The 18,093-nt window shown below is 43.9% G+C and overlaps 1 protein-coding gene across 1 annotated transcript in view; it reads right to left on the minus strand.

The window, feature by feature from the left end:
* Nucleotides 1-18,093, minus strand: part of LOC126427156 (poly [ADP-ribose] polymerase tankyrase-1-like) — an 88,652-nt gene that overhangs the window by 15,555 nt on the left and 55,004 nt on the right. Inside the window, exon 3 of the mRNA XM_050089382.1 lies at nt 9,589-9,714. Coding sequence (XP_049945339.1) covers nt 9,589-9,714 — 126 coding nt within the window. The remainder of the gene's footprint in view (nt 1-9,588; nt 9,715-18,093) is intronic.

Below are 18,093 nucleotides of genomic sequence, written 5' to 3' on the forward strand. Positions count from 1 at the left end.
GAACCGATGGTTGTGAAGTTGTAGTACGTAAAAACTCTTCACGAGAATGCTCTTTTTTTGAAGACTTGGCGTCTGACTTTTGGGCTCGAGATTTAGCAGAACCCGACGAAGGGTGAGCCATAGAGTGGGCAGGCGAAAGTGGTGAGGTTGAACGGGCGATCTTTGCGCTGGCCGATCTGACGACTGTGGTACTAAATGTGAGGTCGCAAGTCTGCGTGGCCGCCTCCTTTGTTGACCGAGGAGAAGCAAGGACAGCGCTGTATTTTCCTTTCTCAAGCACGGTGGGCTGTCGACTGGCGAGTAACTTTCGAGCAGCAAAGGTCGACACCTTTTCCTTCACTCTTATTTCCTGGATCACCTTTTCATCCTTAAAAACGGGGCAATCTCGAGAGGAAGCAGCGTGGTCACCCAAACAGTTGATGCAGTGAGGGGATGGAGGTGGACAAGCACCCTCATGGGCATCCTTGCCACACGTAACACATTTGGCCGGATTGGAACAGGACTGGCTGGTGTGATTGAACCGCTGACATCGATAGCAACGCGTAGGGTTTGGGACATAAGGGCGAACGGAAATTATCTCATAGCCTGCTTTGATTTTTGATGGGAGTTGAACTTTGTCAAATGTCAAGAAGACAGTGCGGGTCGGAATGATGTTCGAGTCAACCCTTTTCATAACCCGATGAACAGCGGTGACGCCCTGGTCAGACAGGTTGTGCTGAATTTCTTCGTCAGACAATCCATCGAGGGAGCGTGTATAAACGACTCCACGCGAGGAATTTAAGGTACGGTGCGGTTCCACCCGGACAGGGAAGGTGTGGAGCAGAGAAGTACGCAGCAATTTTTGAGCCTGGAGGGCACTGTGTGTTTCTAACAACAGGGTACCATTCCGTAATCTGGAACAAGACTTTACGGGACCCGCAATTGCGTCGACACCTTTCTGAATAATGAAAGGGTTGACCGTGACCTTCGTCAGACCGAGAAACAACAAGGAACTGTGGTAACGATGGAAGAACCGTCTGTGGCTGAGACTCAGTGAACTTACGTTTGTGAGCAGACATAGTGGAAGGTGAGGAAACCATTGCGGAAGAATCCCCCATGATTACCGGCGTCTCCGATGGCGCGCTCCTTCCTTGTGGGGGCCCTCACCGAGGGCACACCCGCCTTAGGTGATTGTTCACACCTCAGGTCACACCTCCCGACAAACGGACGGAGGGACCAATCGGCACTTTTGGAAGGTATCAGCTCGGGTAATCACCCCTCCCTGGGCCTGGCCGTTACCAGGGGGTACGTACGTGTCCTACCTGTCTACCCGGGGCGGGGAATTACGCGTTACCCCGTCACCGGCTACGCATGGAAGTGCGTGGGTCGGCCTTCAGACACGCACAGGGAGGAAAAAAGAGAAAGGGAAAGGAAAGAAGAGGGGGTCTCAAACGCCGCAGCGGAGAAAAGGGCAAGGAGAAGAGGGAAGGAAAAGAGAAGGACAGAGGAAGGACGAGGACTTGTAAGTGTAGAAAGCAAGTAAGTTGGAAAAGTTTCGAGCGTCCGTCTCCGGACGTAGGCACAAACCATACTCCCAGAGGGGGAGAAAGGGAAGGAAATAGCCAGAGGTGAGTGGGGGGGGGCGAAGATGGGGGACGGGGAGGGATGCGGAAAGGGAAGGGAAGGTATGCAGCCCGGAAAGGAAGGAGGGCCACATTAGCTCGGGGTCCCGTGCTCGCTACGCACGTGTCCACAAAAGAGTTGTGGACCCCCTGGGGGGACTGCTATTTGTTGTTTCTTACACTGCTGCTTTGTTTGTTAATGACCAACAAGAACCAAATAATAGACAGCGTATGAGAGAAGATGATGTGAACTGGAGTTTAGTGAAAATTTTCTCCGTTTGAAAATCTTTGCAGACGCCTCTTTAGTGCATTGCATTCTGCACAGAAATCAACGTCATCTTAGATTTAAAAATCTAGTCAGTTGCTCAGGTTCATTTCTGTCTATCACTATTCAGCATAAGAATAATACGAATATAAACATGACATGATATGTATATTCTTCCGCATTTGCTGTTGTCTCACTCTAGCTTCGTAGTTTATTAGGCAGACAGAATTTCAGTGAGACAGCAGCAAACACAAACGAATACATGGCGTAATGTTTACATTCTTCTACCTTTTCTTTTAATTTATTTACGAACGCAGAGGTTTTGGCGCCAGTATTTATCTTTGTGCCTGCAAGGCATGCCTGAGTAGCGCTACATATATTTGACGGCTGAAGTTAGTTGTGGCGGTACCTACCAATATTTTTCAGAAGTTCCGCTTACTTTGCACTCGATTCTAGGCCGCAGGCGGTTTTCTGAATTACAAAAACCGGAAGTACGGCTTAGATCCCAGTAAATACGGTATCCAAGGTAATCTCGCGACGTTTTCCAAGACATTCAGTCTGAAAGAGCTGAAAAAAGGTTACTTTCCACACTTCTTCAATAAGCAAATCAAAATTACGTAGGGCGACTTCCAGCAAACAAGTACTACGGTGTTGACGTTGTGATATGTAAGGCTAGAAAAGCATTCTTAGAATGGCACGCTCAGGAAGTGGGTGAAAATTAAGTGTTTGACTTCCAGAAGGAATTTTCAGAGTATTTCCATTCTGACGACATATTGCGCCGCAGCTGCCTTGAATTTAGGAGATATTTCCTGGACATTAGAAACATTGATCCTTTCCAGTACATAATTTTTAGTGTTTGTATGGCTATTTACAGGTCAGAATACATTGAACCTAATTGCTGTAGTCAAACATCAAAAGAAGGAAATGTTCAGCGAAGAGTAAATTGTGTGGTTAAATTGTTTCCTAATGTACAAAATGCATTGAACTGTGGAGAAGTTACAAAATGTGGCGGAAATGTTGACAGCTAGTACGCAAACACAAAAACAGTTTACCAGTATCACAATTGCTTCTGGCACAGCTGTCTAGTGTGTTATTCGCCCGATACTATCGACAACGGTCAACAATGAAACCATGTATCTCTTAGAACTCACATAAGAGTTAGGGTACACCGGTTGTAACTGTGTCGAAATATGGAGCTGTAAGTGGAATACTTCAAAAGAGAACGTAAATGTCATAGAACCCCTGAATCCTAGAGATGTCTTTTTCAGTGCAAGAACAAACGCTGCTAAATTCAGGGTTTCAGGCAAGAAGCTGCGATATATAGACATGGGCAGGCTATATCCAACAGTGATGTTTTACGACGATTATATGTTGGTCATCCCGTGCAGATATTGAGGCCACAAAAATATAACGACGAATGATTTCGTTTTGTTAAATGCAAAGTGCTTGTGCTTCACGGCTTGTACCACTCTGTGCTTCCAGTTAAGCACGAAAAGCTTTTGTTCGGTCTACGTTAGAAAAGTGTAGAAGAAAAGCCTGATAGTAGTTGCAACCATAGTGACGATGAGCGAGCTTTCGTACGAACTTTGACAACTATAGAGCTCAACAAAGCCATTGAGAAGGCTACACAATACAGGAAATTTACAAGGTGTGGCACTTTGAATGGGAAAGTAGTTGACTGTTCACAAACTACGTTAAAACCTTTATAAAGGTCAAACTAATCCTTGGGAAGGTAATCAGAAGTCTAAAGAAGAATACGGTCCAATTATCGAGGGAAAGCAAGACATCACGCACGGCTTTAACAATACTGAACTGAATGCTGGCAAGCGGGCTGTGGCCAAAATATGGAATTCCCTCTGGGGAAAATTCGGCCAGAGACAGAACTTGTCACAAACAGAATTTATAGACAACATTGAGCAATGGTACGAGCTCTTACACAAAATAAAAGAGGGACAACTAACATTATACCGATCAACGAAGAAATAACACAGGTCTGAAAAAAAAATATTTTTTGGAAGTTGCTTGAAATTTGATAACTGACAGATGTACTTTTCAACGCCAATTTCAAAAATGCAATCCAATTTTTTTCTGTAACGTCAGGTTTTCCCAGAATAAGGAGTATTTTTAAGTATAGTAACAATAAAATTTTATTTTATTTATAAATAAGTTCTAAACTACATTTCCCGCACACTTCCACTATTCTTTAATCTCACAAGTTGTTATAATAACGCTTTCGCTTTCTGTCAAAGCTCCTCTTATTGCTTCTCCAGCTGTGGGCTCGTTGAGGATCACCACTTATCACCCAGTAGTAGTCCGCTATCATGTTGACGTTCAATCTTCCTTGATATATTCTTTCCATTTCTTGGATGTCTTGATGGAATCTTTCGCCCTGCTCTTCACTTAAATCACCAAGGTTTGCAGGGAAGTAGTCAAGACGCGAGTGGAGAAAATGAACTTTAAAGCTCACGTTACAGCCCACTTCTTAAAGTAATGTCTGCGACTATTGTCTTTTAGTTTGGATCTCTCATGTTTCATAGGAAACCTGTAACACCTAATTTAAAAGATGTCCATGCTGTCTTTTCTTATGTTTCCATTTTGTCCACAAACTTGGGATTGTCATTAGTTTCCTAATGTCTGGTCGGACAGAGATTCCTTCCTTTAGCTTTGCCTCTGATGAACCAGGAAACTCTCCACAAAGCTATCTGAAGCATTCCCCTTCTTTTGGCAATGCCTTAAATTGTTTCATCAGTCCCAACTTAATGTGAAGTGGTGGAAGTAACACCTTTTTGGGATCCACAAGGCTTTTCCTATCAGCGTTCTTAACCCTTACTTGTAAGGTTTTTCTGAAGGGCCAACCTTTTTTGATGTAGTGTTGCTTTCTATCTCTCCCATTCACAGAAAAAGGAAGGGAACTTTGTAGAGCCCTTTGTTGACCAAACAGCATTGAAATCACTTTTAAATCCACACATAATGTCCGTTTGTGGTCTGAATAGCAGTGTTTGCTTGAAGCCAGTTCAAGGCCTGCGTAACACTGTTTTAAGTAAACTGAGTGTCCAACTGCTATAGAAGTACTTATTGCTGTTGTGTGGAAGTACTGCTTTAAGGCTTTTTTTGTTCTGAAGAATCAATAAAAAGTCTCCACTCATCAGGAGCATATTCTATTTTGAAACGTGCCATAAGTCCAGGGGGGAACATCACTGCAAAACACCATGTCACCTCCTTGAGGGAAGAAAGATACAAACTCCCTTTCCCTCGATCGATACCAAGAAAAGGATCTACCCGGAGCCAATATATATTTATATCTAGATCCTAAAACCTCTGCCGATTCTTTAGAAAGGCCTAGGTCTAAATCGTTCAGTTCAGTTTGTGAGAATGGAACGGGATCAGTTGTGCCAGAATCTTAGCAATCTCTGTCTTCTTGCACTGCAAGAACAAAAATAGCAGTCTTCACTAAGATTTTTGGGCTCCTCCAAACCATTGGTATTCCAAAATGTACGGACTGCTTTTTATGTTGAAACCATTGCCTCAGTTCATCAACACACACTGAACAAACTTTGTGTGGGGCCCAAGGCTTATCTTGATCACCTAACTTTATACAAAAATAGGCGAACTATACCTTTTCAACAAAATCGGAAATGTTTCTTTGTTGCACCACAAATGTAGCACAAGCGATGTGGCGAATTTATATATCCTCTGGTAGCCACTGTCCATAGAACAACTTCACAGCACAAGGAAACAGTCACTAGTTTAAAGCACCAGCAACAACAACACGTGAACAGCACAGAGTGGAGAGGTACTGCGAACTGAAGGGCAATAGCAGAAGCTCACTGCTCGGTGATGGCGGGGGAAGGGGCAGCATGGCAGACAGGCACTGACCTGAAAATACTGCTGGTTTCTCCTGATTACTCTTTATTTTGCGTATATTTAGCATAAAAACGGCTAAATAACAGTTTACGGAGACCCTAAAAACCAAAATTCAAACTCACTAGAGTGCTGAAATATAGAAAAAAGCTAAAACTAGAGAAGACGTTTGTGAAATAACTGTACGTGATGGAATTTTTTCACCAATTTCCCTGAAATCAGTGTTGAAAACACTATGAAAACCACTTGATAAATTTGGTACGATTTTTATGTCGCAGACCTGTGTAATCCAAGTTATATATCAGTACTATGTCTAAGATCGTACCAACCTATTTGTGTCCACTTTCACCACTTCCAACACTAGAATGAGGCCGTACGATATGCTCGATAGATTAGGTGATGAAATTGTGTCCTACGACACCGACACTCTTGTTTATATTGACGATGGTACGAATACTGTAGAAACAGGTTGCACGCTTTGTGAATCGACTGACGAATTTGGTAAAGATGATTACAGTATTCAATGGACAGGAACAGGACCAAAAGGTTGTGCATACAAAACGTACAGAGGTAAAGAGACTACCAAAATTACAAAGCTTCACTCTTAACTACCGTAGTGATAAAGGTTTTGAATATGGGAACAATGGCCGAGCTGGTACATGGTTCACAAGACAAAGTCATAATAACCAACGATATAACAACACACAAGAAACAAAGAACTTTGTAAGTACAGTTACAGGTAAGGAATTTAACTGTAACTACAATAAGCTTATGGCTTTAGAAGAGAATACAGAATAATCGATACACTTCCCTGGGGAGTTAGCAATTAATAATGAAATAAAATCCACTTGTATAAATAGAATACAGCTATGCTTTCCGCGAGATTACAGAATGCATTGATGATAATGGTTGTTGGTACAGATTGTTGCTACGGATTGTTGCTGGATGGTAAAATATAGATAACTGAAGAGACACCTATCAACCAGTAAATAATTGAGGTGACTTGTAAGCACAACACAACTGTCTGATTTTAAAGGGTGGACACCATTTAAAATTTTCGAGTGTTGTTTCAGATAGTCGTTGCAAAAATGCGCTCGCAAGAAACTGGTAGCTAAACAGCGACCACAAAAAAGTGCCTGCCGAGTGACGACTCGAACGCTCCTTGGAAATTTCAAGAAAGTAGCCACAAAAGAGTGGATGCGAAAAGTCGTTGCAGAAAGGTGGCTGTCGTCTTTTCGTCTAAAAAATGCGGGTTCGTGCCATACCGCTGCCCTTACTTAAAATCGCCACAATTTCGCAAAAAAGTGACTGCTAAAAAGTGGCTGCCATCTTTTGCGCAAAAAGATGTGAGTTTAAAGAGAGGACCACTCTTTTATACAAAATGTTTTAAAATTTGCAGTGGGAAGATGTGGAAATTTTTTATGCGGAGACTATGTAAATATTTTTACGTGGAAAACACGTGGAAATGATGAAAATAGTCTTGTCGATACAGTTTTCTCAAGACAAACGGCGAATTTTTAAAAAGGAAATTGGAAATATGTAACAGAATATTCAAGTGGAAATTTTATAAGACAAAAATATTTTTTACAAAATATATGTGGAAACGTTTTTCCAGAAAAACCTTTGTGGAAATATTTTTCCAGAAAAAACCTTTGTGGAAATATTTTTCCAGAAAAAACCTTTGTGGAAATATTTTTCCAGAAAAAACCTTTGTGGAAATATTTTTCCAGAAAAAACCTTTGTGGAAATATTTTTCCAGAAAAAACCTTTGTGGAAATATTTTTCCAGAAAAAACCTTTGTGGAAATATTTTTCCAGAAAAAACCTTTGTGGAAATATTTTTCCAGAAAAAACCTTTGTGGAAATATTTTTCCAGAAAAAACCTTTGTGGAAATATTTTTCCAGAAAAAACCTTTGTGGAAATATTTTAGAAACCTTTGTGGAAATATTTTAGAAACCTTTGTGGAAATATTTTAGAAACCTTTGTGGAAATATTTTTTCAGAAGAAACCTTCGTGGAAATATTTTTTCAGAAGAAACCTTCGTGGAAATATTTTTTCAGAAGAAACCTTCGTGGAAATATTTTTTCAGAAGAAACCTTCGTGGAAATATTTTTTCAGAAGAAACCTTCGTGGAAATATTTTTTCAGAAGAAACCTTCGTGGAAATATTTTTTCAGAAGAAACCTTCGTGGAAATATTTTTTCAGAAGAAACCTTCGTGGAAATATTTTTTCAGAAGAAACCTTCGTGGAAATATTTTTTCAGAAGAAACCTTCGTGGAAATATTTTTTCAGAAAAAAACACGTCGAATTATTTTCAAGTCAAAAACATGTCGAAATATTTTCAAGTCAGAAACATGTCGAAATATTTTCAAGTCCAAAATATGTCGAAATATTTTCAAGTCCAAAATATGTCGAAATATTTTCAAGTCAAAAATATGTCGAAATATTTTCAAGTCAAAAATATGTCGAAATATTTTCAAGTCAAAAATATGTCGAAATATTTTCAAGTCAAAAATATGTCGAAATATTTTCAAGTCAAAAATATGTCGAAATATTTTCAAGTCAAAAATATGTCGAAATATTTTCAAGTCAAAAACATGTGGTGTCCCATATCAAAGCCTATACTACTGGCATAGTTTGAAACAGTGCTATAAAACTGATAAAAATCAGGTAACGAAATTTCAAATACTCGCACCCTGTCCTCACAGCTTTACTTCCGCCATTACCTCGTCTCCTACCTCCCAAATTCTGCACACTCCTCTGCAGAGTGAAAATTCACTCTCGTAATATCAATGCCTTAACACAGCAGTACACAACTATGTCGAATGTTAATCTAGTCGGTAAATTTTTTGGAAATCTATTTCTTGTGCTGCGACAAGCTGGAGGTGCTCTGCCCCCTACGATTGTTTCTCGTGTGCGCCATCTTGCAAGGGCAGTAGGTAGTAGTTACCTCAAAGCAAACGAGAGCAGGAAAATAGGCATAAGAGAACTACAAATGCAGTATGAGCACTGCTTCTGACCAATGACTGGTTAAAGCAAGTTTCTTTTGATCGTTCCTGGTCTGCGTACAGAAATGATACTCCCTCAGAGTAAACTATCCCTCCTGAAAGGAGTGCAATATTGTAATTTGTATCATTGGAAGATTTTGCCTCTAGATGTTTTGTTTGTTCTGTGCCTATAAAACGTATTATCGCATTATCTGAACGTGCACCTCGAAGGAAGACCAGTTTCACGGTTTAAGGTCTACGACAGTGTTCACCTTCGATCTCGATGGTGCGAACCTTTGTGACCACTGGGACGCGCTGTTTTTCATTTGGTGCTTGTGGTTCAAGTTAATTATCTGTCCTGAACATTTTTCTAACGTCAACGATGTCTATTTTGTTATGTGTAATACGTGTGTCTCATAGGAGGTTTATATCTGTACCTCTTGGACACTCACTTTCTGTAGCCCTCCTCATGAAGATGGTGAAACATTAGCAGCTAATATTTTTCCCCATCACAACTATTAATACTATCCAATGAGCCTCACTGATGACTGAATTTGTGATCTCGCTCTCAAGAGGTTCCCTGTGAGAACTTCCAAACAGTTGTATACTCACTCACGTGACATGTAGGTTTCATTGAATAACAGTGCACTGACACAGTGGCTCCTAGCCCACTTCCTTCGGAACTAATTTCTAAGATATTTAAACACCATCAAGAGCAGCAGTTACATTAAACACACCTATTAAATGAAGAAATAGTGTTTCCTGACAACTGTAAGTTCAGCTTTATCGGAAATTTCAAAAATGCTTAAATTAGATCTTTTTAGTGTAACATTTGGTTGATGCGGCACCGAGTGTACAAGTCGGCAGCACTCACCGCAGGCGAGACACGGCTGCGTCGTCTGGTGGCGGCGGAGTGTGGCGGGCAGCCGCGGCAGGAGAGCGTCCGGGGTCGCCGAGTGGCCGCGTGGCGGTGCTGGGACTCCAGGAGCCACGGCCCGCGCTGCAAACAGGGGGCGGCTGTTCAGAGTGGGGCGCAAACCACAGCCCGAACATAGGGGACAGCGACTGTGCTGCACTGACAGGGCAACTGCCGGGCAGAACTTTGGAAGCAGTTGAAGTCAGCTAGCTGTGACTTGCTTGTGAGTTTATTTGGAACCTAATGTATGGAAGCTGAATATCAGTAACAGGGGGGAGAGGGGAAGGGGACATAGGGGAAACAATCGGTCAAGTTCTGTTAACTTACGAGGATCGTTCATTAAGTAATGCCCCACTTTTTTTCCCCATAATGTATGTATTGTTAAGAGTCAGAATTTGGTGACATACATCGACACGTCTTGCTCGTGTCCACTGAAAGACTGACACACTCGTCCTCTTCAAAGTCTGTTCTCCATAGAAAATCTTTAAGCAGCCCATAGAGATGGAAGTCCGAGGGTGCCAGGTCCGGACTGTAGCGTGGATGAGGCAATGCGTTCCCGGGCTCTCGGACTTGTGTGTGGGCGTGCATTATCATATTAGAGCAAGATTTCTGATGGATTCTTGTCCGATTGAACACGTCGGTAACGGTTCTCGTGTTCGAGTCATCTCATATGGCCCTGAATTGATGGTTGACCCTCTTGCCATCACATCCACAGAAATGACGCCATCACAATCCCAGAAGACTGTCACCGTGACTTTTCTGGCACTTGTCTCTAATGTCTTGTTTTGTCACTAATAAGGTTGACGCCACTGCATGGACTGCCTTTTTGTTTCTGCCACAAAGTGGTGCTCCCAGCTTTCGTCTCCCGTAACAATCCGTTAGAGAAAGGCGTCTCCATCTGTCTCGAAACGCTCTAATAGTTCAGATGAAATGGCCCTTCTTTTAATTGTGTAGCCCGCTGTGAGCGTTAATTGAATCCATCGCGAGCACCGCTATCTGAATAACCGAGAGTCCTGATCATTGCAGACGCACTTCCAATGCTGACCGACAACTGTAGAGCCAACTGTCACGTTTTGATGCACCGGTCGGCACGAATAATGGCATCTGCACGATTCAGCGTGTCTGGATAAGTATTGGCACTTAGAATAGCTTATGCTCTCTATGTTGAGATGGCAGATTCGGACCGTAGGTCCAAGTTTCCTTGTTGGCATATCCTTAGGAGGACGTTTTTTGTGTCTACTTGCATAGTCAGGAGAACCTTTCACGGTTTGTCCGACTGCCATTATGTGCTAGCTCATTTAGCGTTACCCGGGGTGCACCACGTGGAGGCGAGCTAGCTTTACACCCTTGTTTTTAGTTTCTCTGCTGTTTTCATTAGGTGACCTTTGAAAGAGAGTGTGTGACCCTCGATAGAACACTCTCTTTCAAAGGTCACCTAATGAAAACAGCAGAGAAACCAAAAACAAGGAATAACATTATACAGAAGCTCTGTGGAACGACATGGGGAGCGGCAGCTACTACGTTACGGACATCAGCTTTAAGTCTCGTCTTCTCAGCTGCCGAATATTGTGCGCCGGTATGGCTAAACAGCCCCCACACCCATAGAATCGATGCACAGCTCAATAACACAATGAGAATGATCGCTGGTGTAATAAAGACTACACCCGTGGAATGGCTCCCAGTACTAAGCCACATACCACCCCCTAACCTACGCCGCACAAACGCTCTTATAAGAGAGTACAAAAAGATAATGAGCAATCGGAATCTACCCATCCATGAGAATTTTGAAGATGCCACCCAAAGCCACCTACGCTCCAGAAGGTCACCCATCAGAACCGCAATAGCCACGTCTGCAACAGAGGAAGAATTCAACATAACCAGCGCCTGGCACCAAGAATGGTCCTTAAAGAACATCAGCAAACTTCCATGTATCTCCCAGAAGCCTCCAGGTTTTGACTTATCACGCAAAACCTGGGCAACTTTAAACAGAATTAGAACTAAACATGGCAGATGCGCCTATTCCCTCTACCAGTGGGGCATGACAGAATCGCCGCTATGTCAATGTGGAGAAAATCAAACTATCCAGCACATAATAGAAGACTGCCCCAGGACAGCCTATGATGGGACTCCAGAAGATTTCCTGATGGCGACTCCAGAATCAATTGCATATATTAACTCATTAGATGTTTGTTTGTAATTACTTCCAAACTACTATAACTTTGTATAACTACTGTAACATGTGTATTATGTGTAATTTTGTATAATTTTGTATAATTCTGTATAACTATTGTAATAACTGTAAGAATATCTAATGCCAAATTATTACAATTTTGCATATTGATTGCAATAACAATTGTGTCTAAATGCCATACGCTAAATAAATAAGCATGTCTGGAGCAGCGGCTGCAGCAGGCCGTCCCAAGTGTGGCTGATCGTGGAGCTTGTTTCTGCATTTCCTGAGCGCGCAACTTTCACCACCCGTTGCTCAACTGTGCTATCAACTGCAGCATTGCCACGCACTGCAAACAAACGTTTATGGATGTTCACCACGGTTTCTTTTCTTGCGCACAAAAACTCAATAACAGCATGCTGCTTGTAATGGAACTCATATGCAGACGCCATTTTGACGCTGTACTACTGCTCTGCCATCTGCCAGAATGGTTCGAAACTGCAATGGCACACAAAAAACATCAAATGGGAGGCACCAACAACGACATCTGTCTATGTATATTAATGGCATTTTTAAAAATTTTTAGGCATTGCTTATTGAACGACCCTCGTACAATGAAAAACACATGAAGCTTGTCACAGATACACAGGAGTTGTTTGATAAACTGCCATTTAGATTAACAGTGGATAACTAACATACAGTATTTTTTGACGCCTGAGGGAATGAAGGAGATGATGGCCAGGAATTACAACAGCTATACTGTGAAACTTACAAAAGAGTTGTTTCAAAATTTGCTTCTGACTAAAGCAGACAAACCATATATGCATGTAATGTCTCTTGATAGCAGAGGTGATGTACTTCTTCCTCAAACATCAATTTTCATGTTAAATTAAGCTGGACAAAACAGACAGAAGATTCCAGTACAGGCTACCGCTAGAAGAAAAAATGGATTACACAGGCTAGGCAATATTGTTTCACGAACAATGTTTATAAATTGTTGAGTTACCAGTAGTGTAACACATTCAAGAAACTCCAAAAAGAAAAGAAAGTCTTAATATGAAGCATATGAATCTGAGAGACAGAGGGTAACAAATAATACTTGGATCTAATCGTCACACCAATACTGACGGTGTGGAACATGCTGGAGACTCAAATACACAGATAGGAAATATAATCTGCCGCACCCTAGTGCAAGGAAACTGATGTGATTCACTGGAGTGGTCTCCGGTAATGCCGGAGAGAATTGCACCCCTGGCAGAAGGGTAGACATTTGACACCTGCCCCTCCAGCATCAAGTACAGTGAGAACTAGAGCACACCATACCTGGAACAGAGACGAGATTGTGATTGTCAGGCCCAGCATTGTGTGTGACCACGGTACTGTGCTGACTGAATTACTGTCAGCGCTCACATCTTCTGTACTGGATATATGACTGGATGGTTACTGGTTGATTGAGGTTGAAGGGACCAAACAGCAAGGTCATCAGTCCCTTGTTTCAAATGTGGTCCATTCAGACAGTTTGACATCTCATGACAGTCAGAACGATAAAAGGGAGAAGGCTAAAAACGTAAAACAGCAGTCGTGTCGTCAACAGTAAAAATAAAATGAGTGCTGTCAGCAAGAGAGCGACCCCATGGCTATGCTAGAGGCAGGAAGTATCCCACGTCTGAAGCAGCAGGGTCAAGACTACCTGCTATTTGAAAGCATTCAACCGCTAGAATGTAGAAGTGCATATGGCAAAAGGAGACTAACAAATTCTAAAAAGTGAAACAGAGTAAAAAGGGGAAAAAAAAGAGGATCTTGGCCAAGGAGGTGAAACGGGAATTCCAAACACAGCTTACAGTGGGAGATACCCCAACCCTCACTGCCATGCCCCAACACCAAAGGGGGATTAAAAACCTTAAAATTGAGAATAAAAACCACTTTCCCAGTGGAAACAGAGAACCAGTTCGACTATCCAGAAATCCTCATCCAAGGTTAAAGGTAAAGCACGGGGAAATCTGTACTTAGTACAAAAGAAGGGGGCATTGCACCAAAATGTGGGTTACGGGCTCCACGACCACAAAGTGAGGGTGGCTCATTACGCAAAAGAAAACTGTGGGTCAGTCTGGTATGGCCGATGCAGAGACAACACAGTGTGGTTGAGTCCTTTTGAGAGAGGCGGAAGGAAGAACGCCACGGGCCAGGTGTCACCTTAATCGCACGAAGTTTATTAGACACGGAGGTAGCCACCCAAGAGTTGGCCCATGATTATGCGAAGTTGGATTTGATGTGAAACCGTAAATCCACTGCAGGAGGAGTTACAGAGAACTGGGGGGGGGGGGGGGGGTGGGGGGGTGGGGGGGGGGGGCGTGACTGCTCCTCCAGCCAAACAATCAGCAAGCTCATTACCTGGGATACCCACATCACCAGGGACCTTAAGGAAGTCAATGGAACAAGCAGCACAGTGAAGATCAGAGAGATGGTCATGGATGGCCGAGACCAAGGGATGGCGGGAAAAACTCTGGTCAACAGCCACAAGGCCACTCATTGAGACCGTACATAACAAAATGCGGTTGTGCTGGGACTGTTTAATAAAAGTAAGGGCCTGGGAAATTGCCATCAATTCCACAGTAAACACCCCACATGTAGGTGGCAGCAGATGATTTTCCGTGCGAACAGAGGACATGAAAGCATATCCCACACGGTCAACAAATTTAGAGCCATCGGTGTAAAAAACACCATCCCGAAACTCCCATAAAATTTGGCAGAAAAACCAACGGAACACCATGGGGGGAATGGACTCTTTTGGACCTCAGCGGAGATCCATCCGAATTTGGGGAAGAAGAAATAACCAAGAGGGGGTGGTGGGAAGGGAGCATGGAAAACAGGACACAGAAGGAAGCTGAAAATCACGGAGAGACGCAAGGGGGATCCCAACCGGTAAACCCGCCCGAGAGTGGGAATCAGATGAGTGACATCCATGGGCTGGGAACAGGATAGAAAAGGAAGGATGAGTGGGAGAGGAACAGACAGCGATTGCATAAGAAACCAGAAGCTGGGACCACCAAACAGAAAGGGGGGGGGGGGGATCCCAGCTTCAACCAGGAGACTATCAACAGGGCTAGTAGGGAAGGCAATAGTGGCCACACGGATACTGCAATGGTGACCGGATCCTGCAGGTGCAGTGTGGAAGGAGCAGCCAAACCATAAACTTGACGACATAGTCCAAGCGAGACAGCCCAACTTGACGACATAGTCCAAGCGAGACAGCCCAACTTGACGACATAGTCCAAGCGAGACAGCCCAACTTGACGACATAGTCCAAGCAAGACAGCCCAACTTGACGACATAGTCCAAGCAAGACAGCACTAAAGCACGATAAAGGCGGATAAGGATGGAGCTGTCTGCACCCCAAGAGTTGTGGGCAAGGAAGGGAAGGACTGAGTTTACGGAAACATCCTTCAGAAGTCTGATATGAGGCAGCCAAGTGAGCTAGTTGTCAAAAAGATGACCTGGGAAACGAAACTGTGGGACCACAGGTAATCGTTGTGCATCGAGGTAGTGCTCTGATCAGGGTGGATCGTACTACGGCGACAGAAGTGTACCACCCGCAATTTTAAAGGAGAGAATTGAAACCTGGGTGAGAGGGTCCATGCAGAGGCATGCCGTATAGCTCCCTGGAACCGCTGCTCTGCAGAGGCCATTGAAGAGGAACAAGCCCAAATGCAGAAATCATCCACATACAGAGCAAGGGCGACCTAAGGACTGACAGAGGCCACAAGTCCATTGATAGCAATGAGGAAAAGAAGTACACTCAATACAGAACCCTGTGAGATGCCAGTCTCCTGGGTCCATGGAGAATTAAGAACAGTACCAACCCAAACCCTGAACGATCGGTAGAACAGGAACTGGCGAATAAAAATCGGGGGGGGGGGGGTGGACTCCACTGATTAAGTGTTAAGGAAGACGTAATGGCATCAAGCCGTGTCATAAGCCTTGCAAAGGTCAAAAAATACTGCAACCAAATGGCGGTGCTGGGAAAAAGACTGTCGAACTGGCGATTCCAAGCTTAATAAGTAAATGATCGATCGGAGACCGTCCCTCTCAGAAGCCACACTGGTAACGTGACAATAGATTCTGAGATTCAAGGACCCAATTGAGCCGACGGGCTACCACCAGTTCAAATAACTTGCAAACAACATTTGTCAGAATAATTGGACGATAGCTTACGACAAACAAAACCATGATGCTATCCCTCCACTGAGAAGGAAAGTCACCCTGGAGCCAAATACGGTTAAAAACTGGACAAGATGTTGCCGTTGTAGAGCACTGAGATGTTGAAGCAGTTGGTTATGAATTGAGTGAGCCAGGAGCTGTATCATGAGAAGAAGAAAATGTGAAAAGAGATTCCCATTCATAAAAGGTTCATTGTAAGATTCTGACTGACAACGGGTAAAATTTAAGGTGGAAGCTTCGGACCACTGTTTCTGGTGCAGGAAAGATGCCGGTTAGGAGGTTGTTGATGATGATGATGCTGTTGCAAAATGGGTCGCCAAATGTTCCGCGAGAATCAGCGGGTCCGTACGAAGACCATCTGTGAGGGTGGACTGCCAGTGGCAACCTTGGAGAGAGCGAAGTATAGCCCATACCCGTGACGTAGGGACAGTAGGAGCGAGGGAAGAAACAAAGCATTCCCAACACATCCGTTTGCTCTGTTTGATTAAGTAACGAGCTTTAGCACGAAGGCGTTTGAAGGTAATAAGGTTGGCAACTGAAAGGTGCCTCTTAAGGTGTTGCAAAGCTCGATGCCAATCACGAATGGCAATGGCAATGGCCGTACTTCACCACGGGACTTGCTGGCGGTGAAATGGTCCAGATGAGCGAGGTACAGCAAAACTAGCAGCGCAAACAATCGCGTCACTCTTCATGTAGGACGTCATCAGTACAACCTGACAAAGAGGGAGAAAACACAACCTGTGCAGTGTATAGATGCCAAAAGGCGCGTTGGAAAGACCAATGAGGTAGCCTGCCCATCGGGGAGCAGGAAGGGAGTGAAAGAATCAATGGGAAATGCTCACAATCACCAAAGTCGTCGTGTGGCGACCAGTGTAATGAAGGGAAGAGGGAGGGAGAAGAAAGAGAAAGATCGATGGCAGAAAAGGTACCATGACTGGCACTGAAATGAATAGGGGAGCCATCATTAAGAAGGCACAAGTCGTGGTCTGCAAGAAACTAGTCTATGAGAAGACCTCGTCTAGATGGAAATGCACTGCCCCAAAGGGATGGTGAGCATTAAAATCCCCTAGAAGGAGGAAGGGAGGAACAAGTTGCAGAAGAAGGGCTGTTATGCCAGCAGGTGTAGGTGTCCTGTCAGGGGGGGGGGGGGGGATAAAGATTGCAAACCGTCCAGGTGGACTTTAACAGCAACCGCTTCCAATGTAGTTTGAAGAGGAATCCACGTGCTAGCAATGTCTGTACGGACCAACGTAAAAACGCCACCAGTGGCCCGCACGGGGCCAACCCAATTTCGACAGAAAACACGGAACCCAGAGAGAGTTTGTGAGTGATCATCAGTAAAATTATATTCCTGTAGAACCAAACAAGCTCCAGAGTAAGACGAAATAACGGATTTCAACTCTGGTAAGTGATTGTAATACCCATTACAATTCCATTGGATAACCATAGAACAACGATTCAAATGGGGGTTGAACAGGCTAAAGCCAGTCACCAACTGTCACCGATAAGGAGGGGGTGACATCCATGAACAACAAGTCAGAATCGGGTTGCGAAGCCAAGGATGGGATCTCTGGAGACACCAGAGGCTCCTTGTCCCGGGACTTATGTTTCTTCTTCTTTTCTGTTTGAGATCGAGGAGAGCTGAGTGGCATAAAGGAGCCAGCTGCAGCAAGATCGGGAACAGAAAGAGATCGGGCAACCTGGGGGCCCCACAGACTGTGGTTCTCGCAGTCATCGCGTGGCAGCATTGGTTGCGTGGCAGCATAATTTTGGCCTGGAAGGGATATCCCAGGAGGGGCACCCTTGAGCAGCAGACACCGAAGACGTGGGACACTTCTCTGGCTGGAGAGGGGGGAACAGTGCACAGAGGTGTGGGAGCCACAAGGGAGGGAGGGAGGAGAGGGATTCAGGACTGGGGAAAGGAAGGGTGAGGACAGGTGAGGAAGGGGTGAAAATGGAACTAAAGCAGAACTAGCGTCATGGACACTGGTTGAAGACATGCTTACTTACGAGCCTCAGTGTCGGTTAAACGATCAACGAACTTATACTCCTATATCTTCAAGGAAAGGTAATTT

Source organism: Schistocerca serialis, chromosome 11, assembly GCF_023864345.2.
Source record: "Schistocerca serialis cubense isolate TAMUIC-IGC-003099 chromosome 11, iqSchSeri2.2, whole genome shotgun sequence".
Classification (NCBI taxonomy): Eukaryota; Metazoa; Arthropoda; class Insecta; order Orthoptera; family Acrididae; genus Schistocerca; species Schistocerca serialis.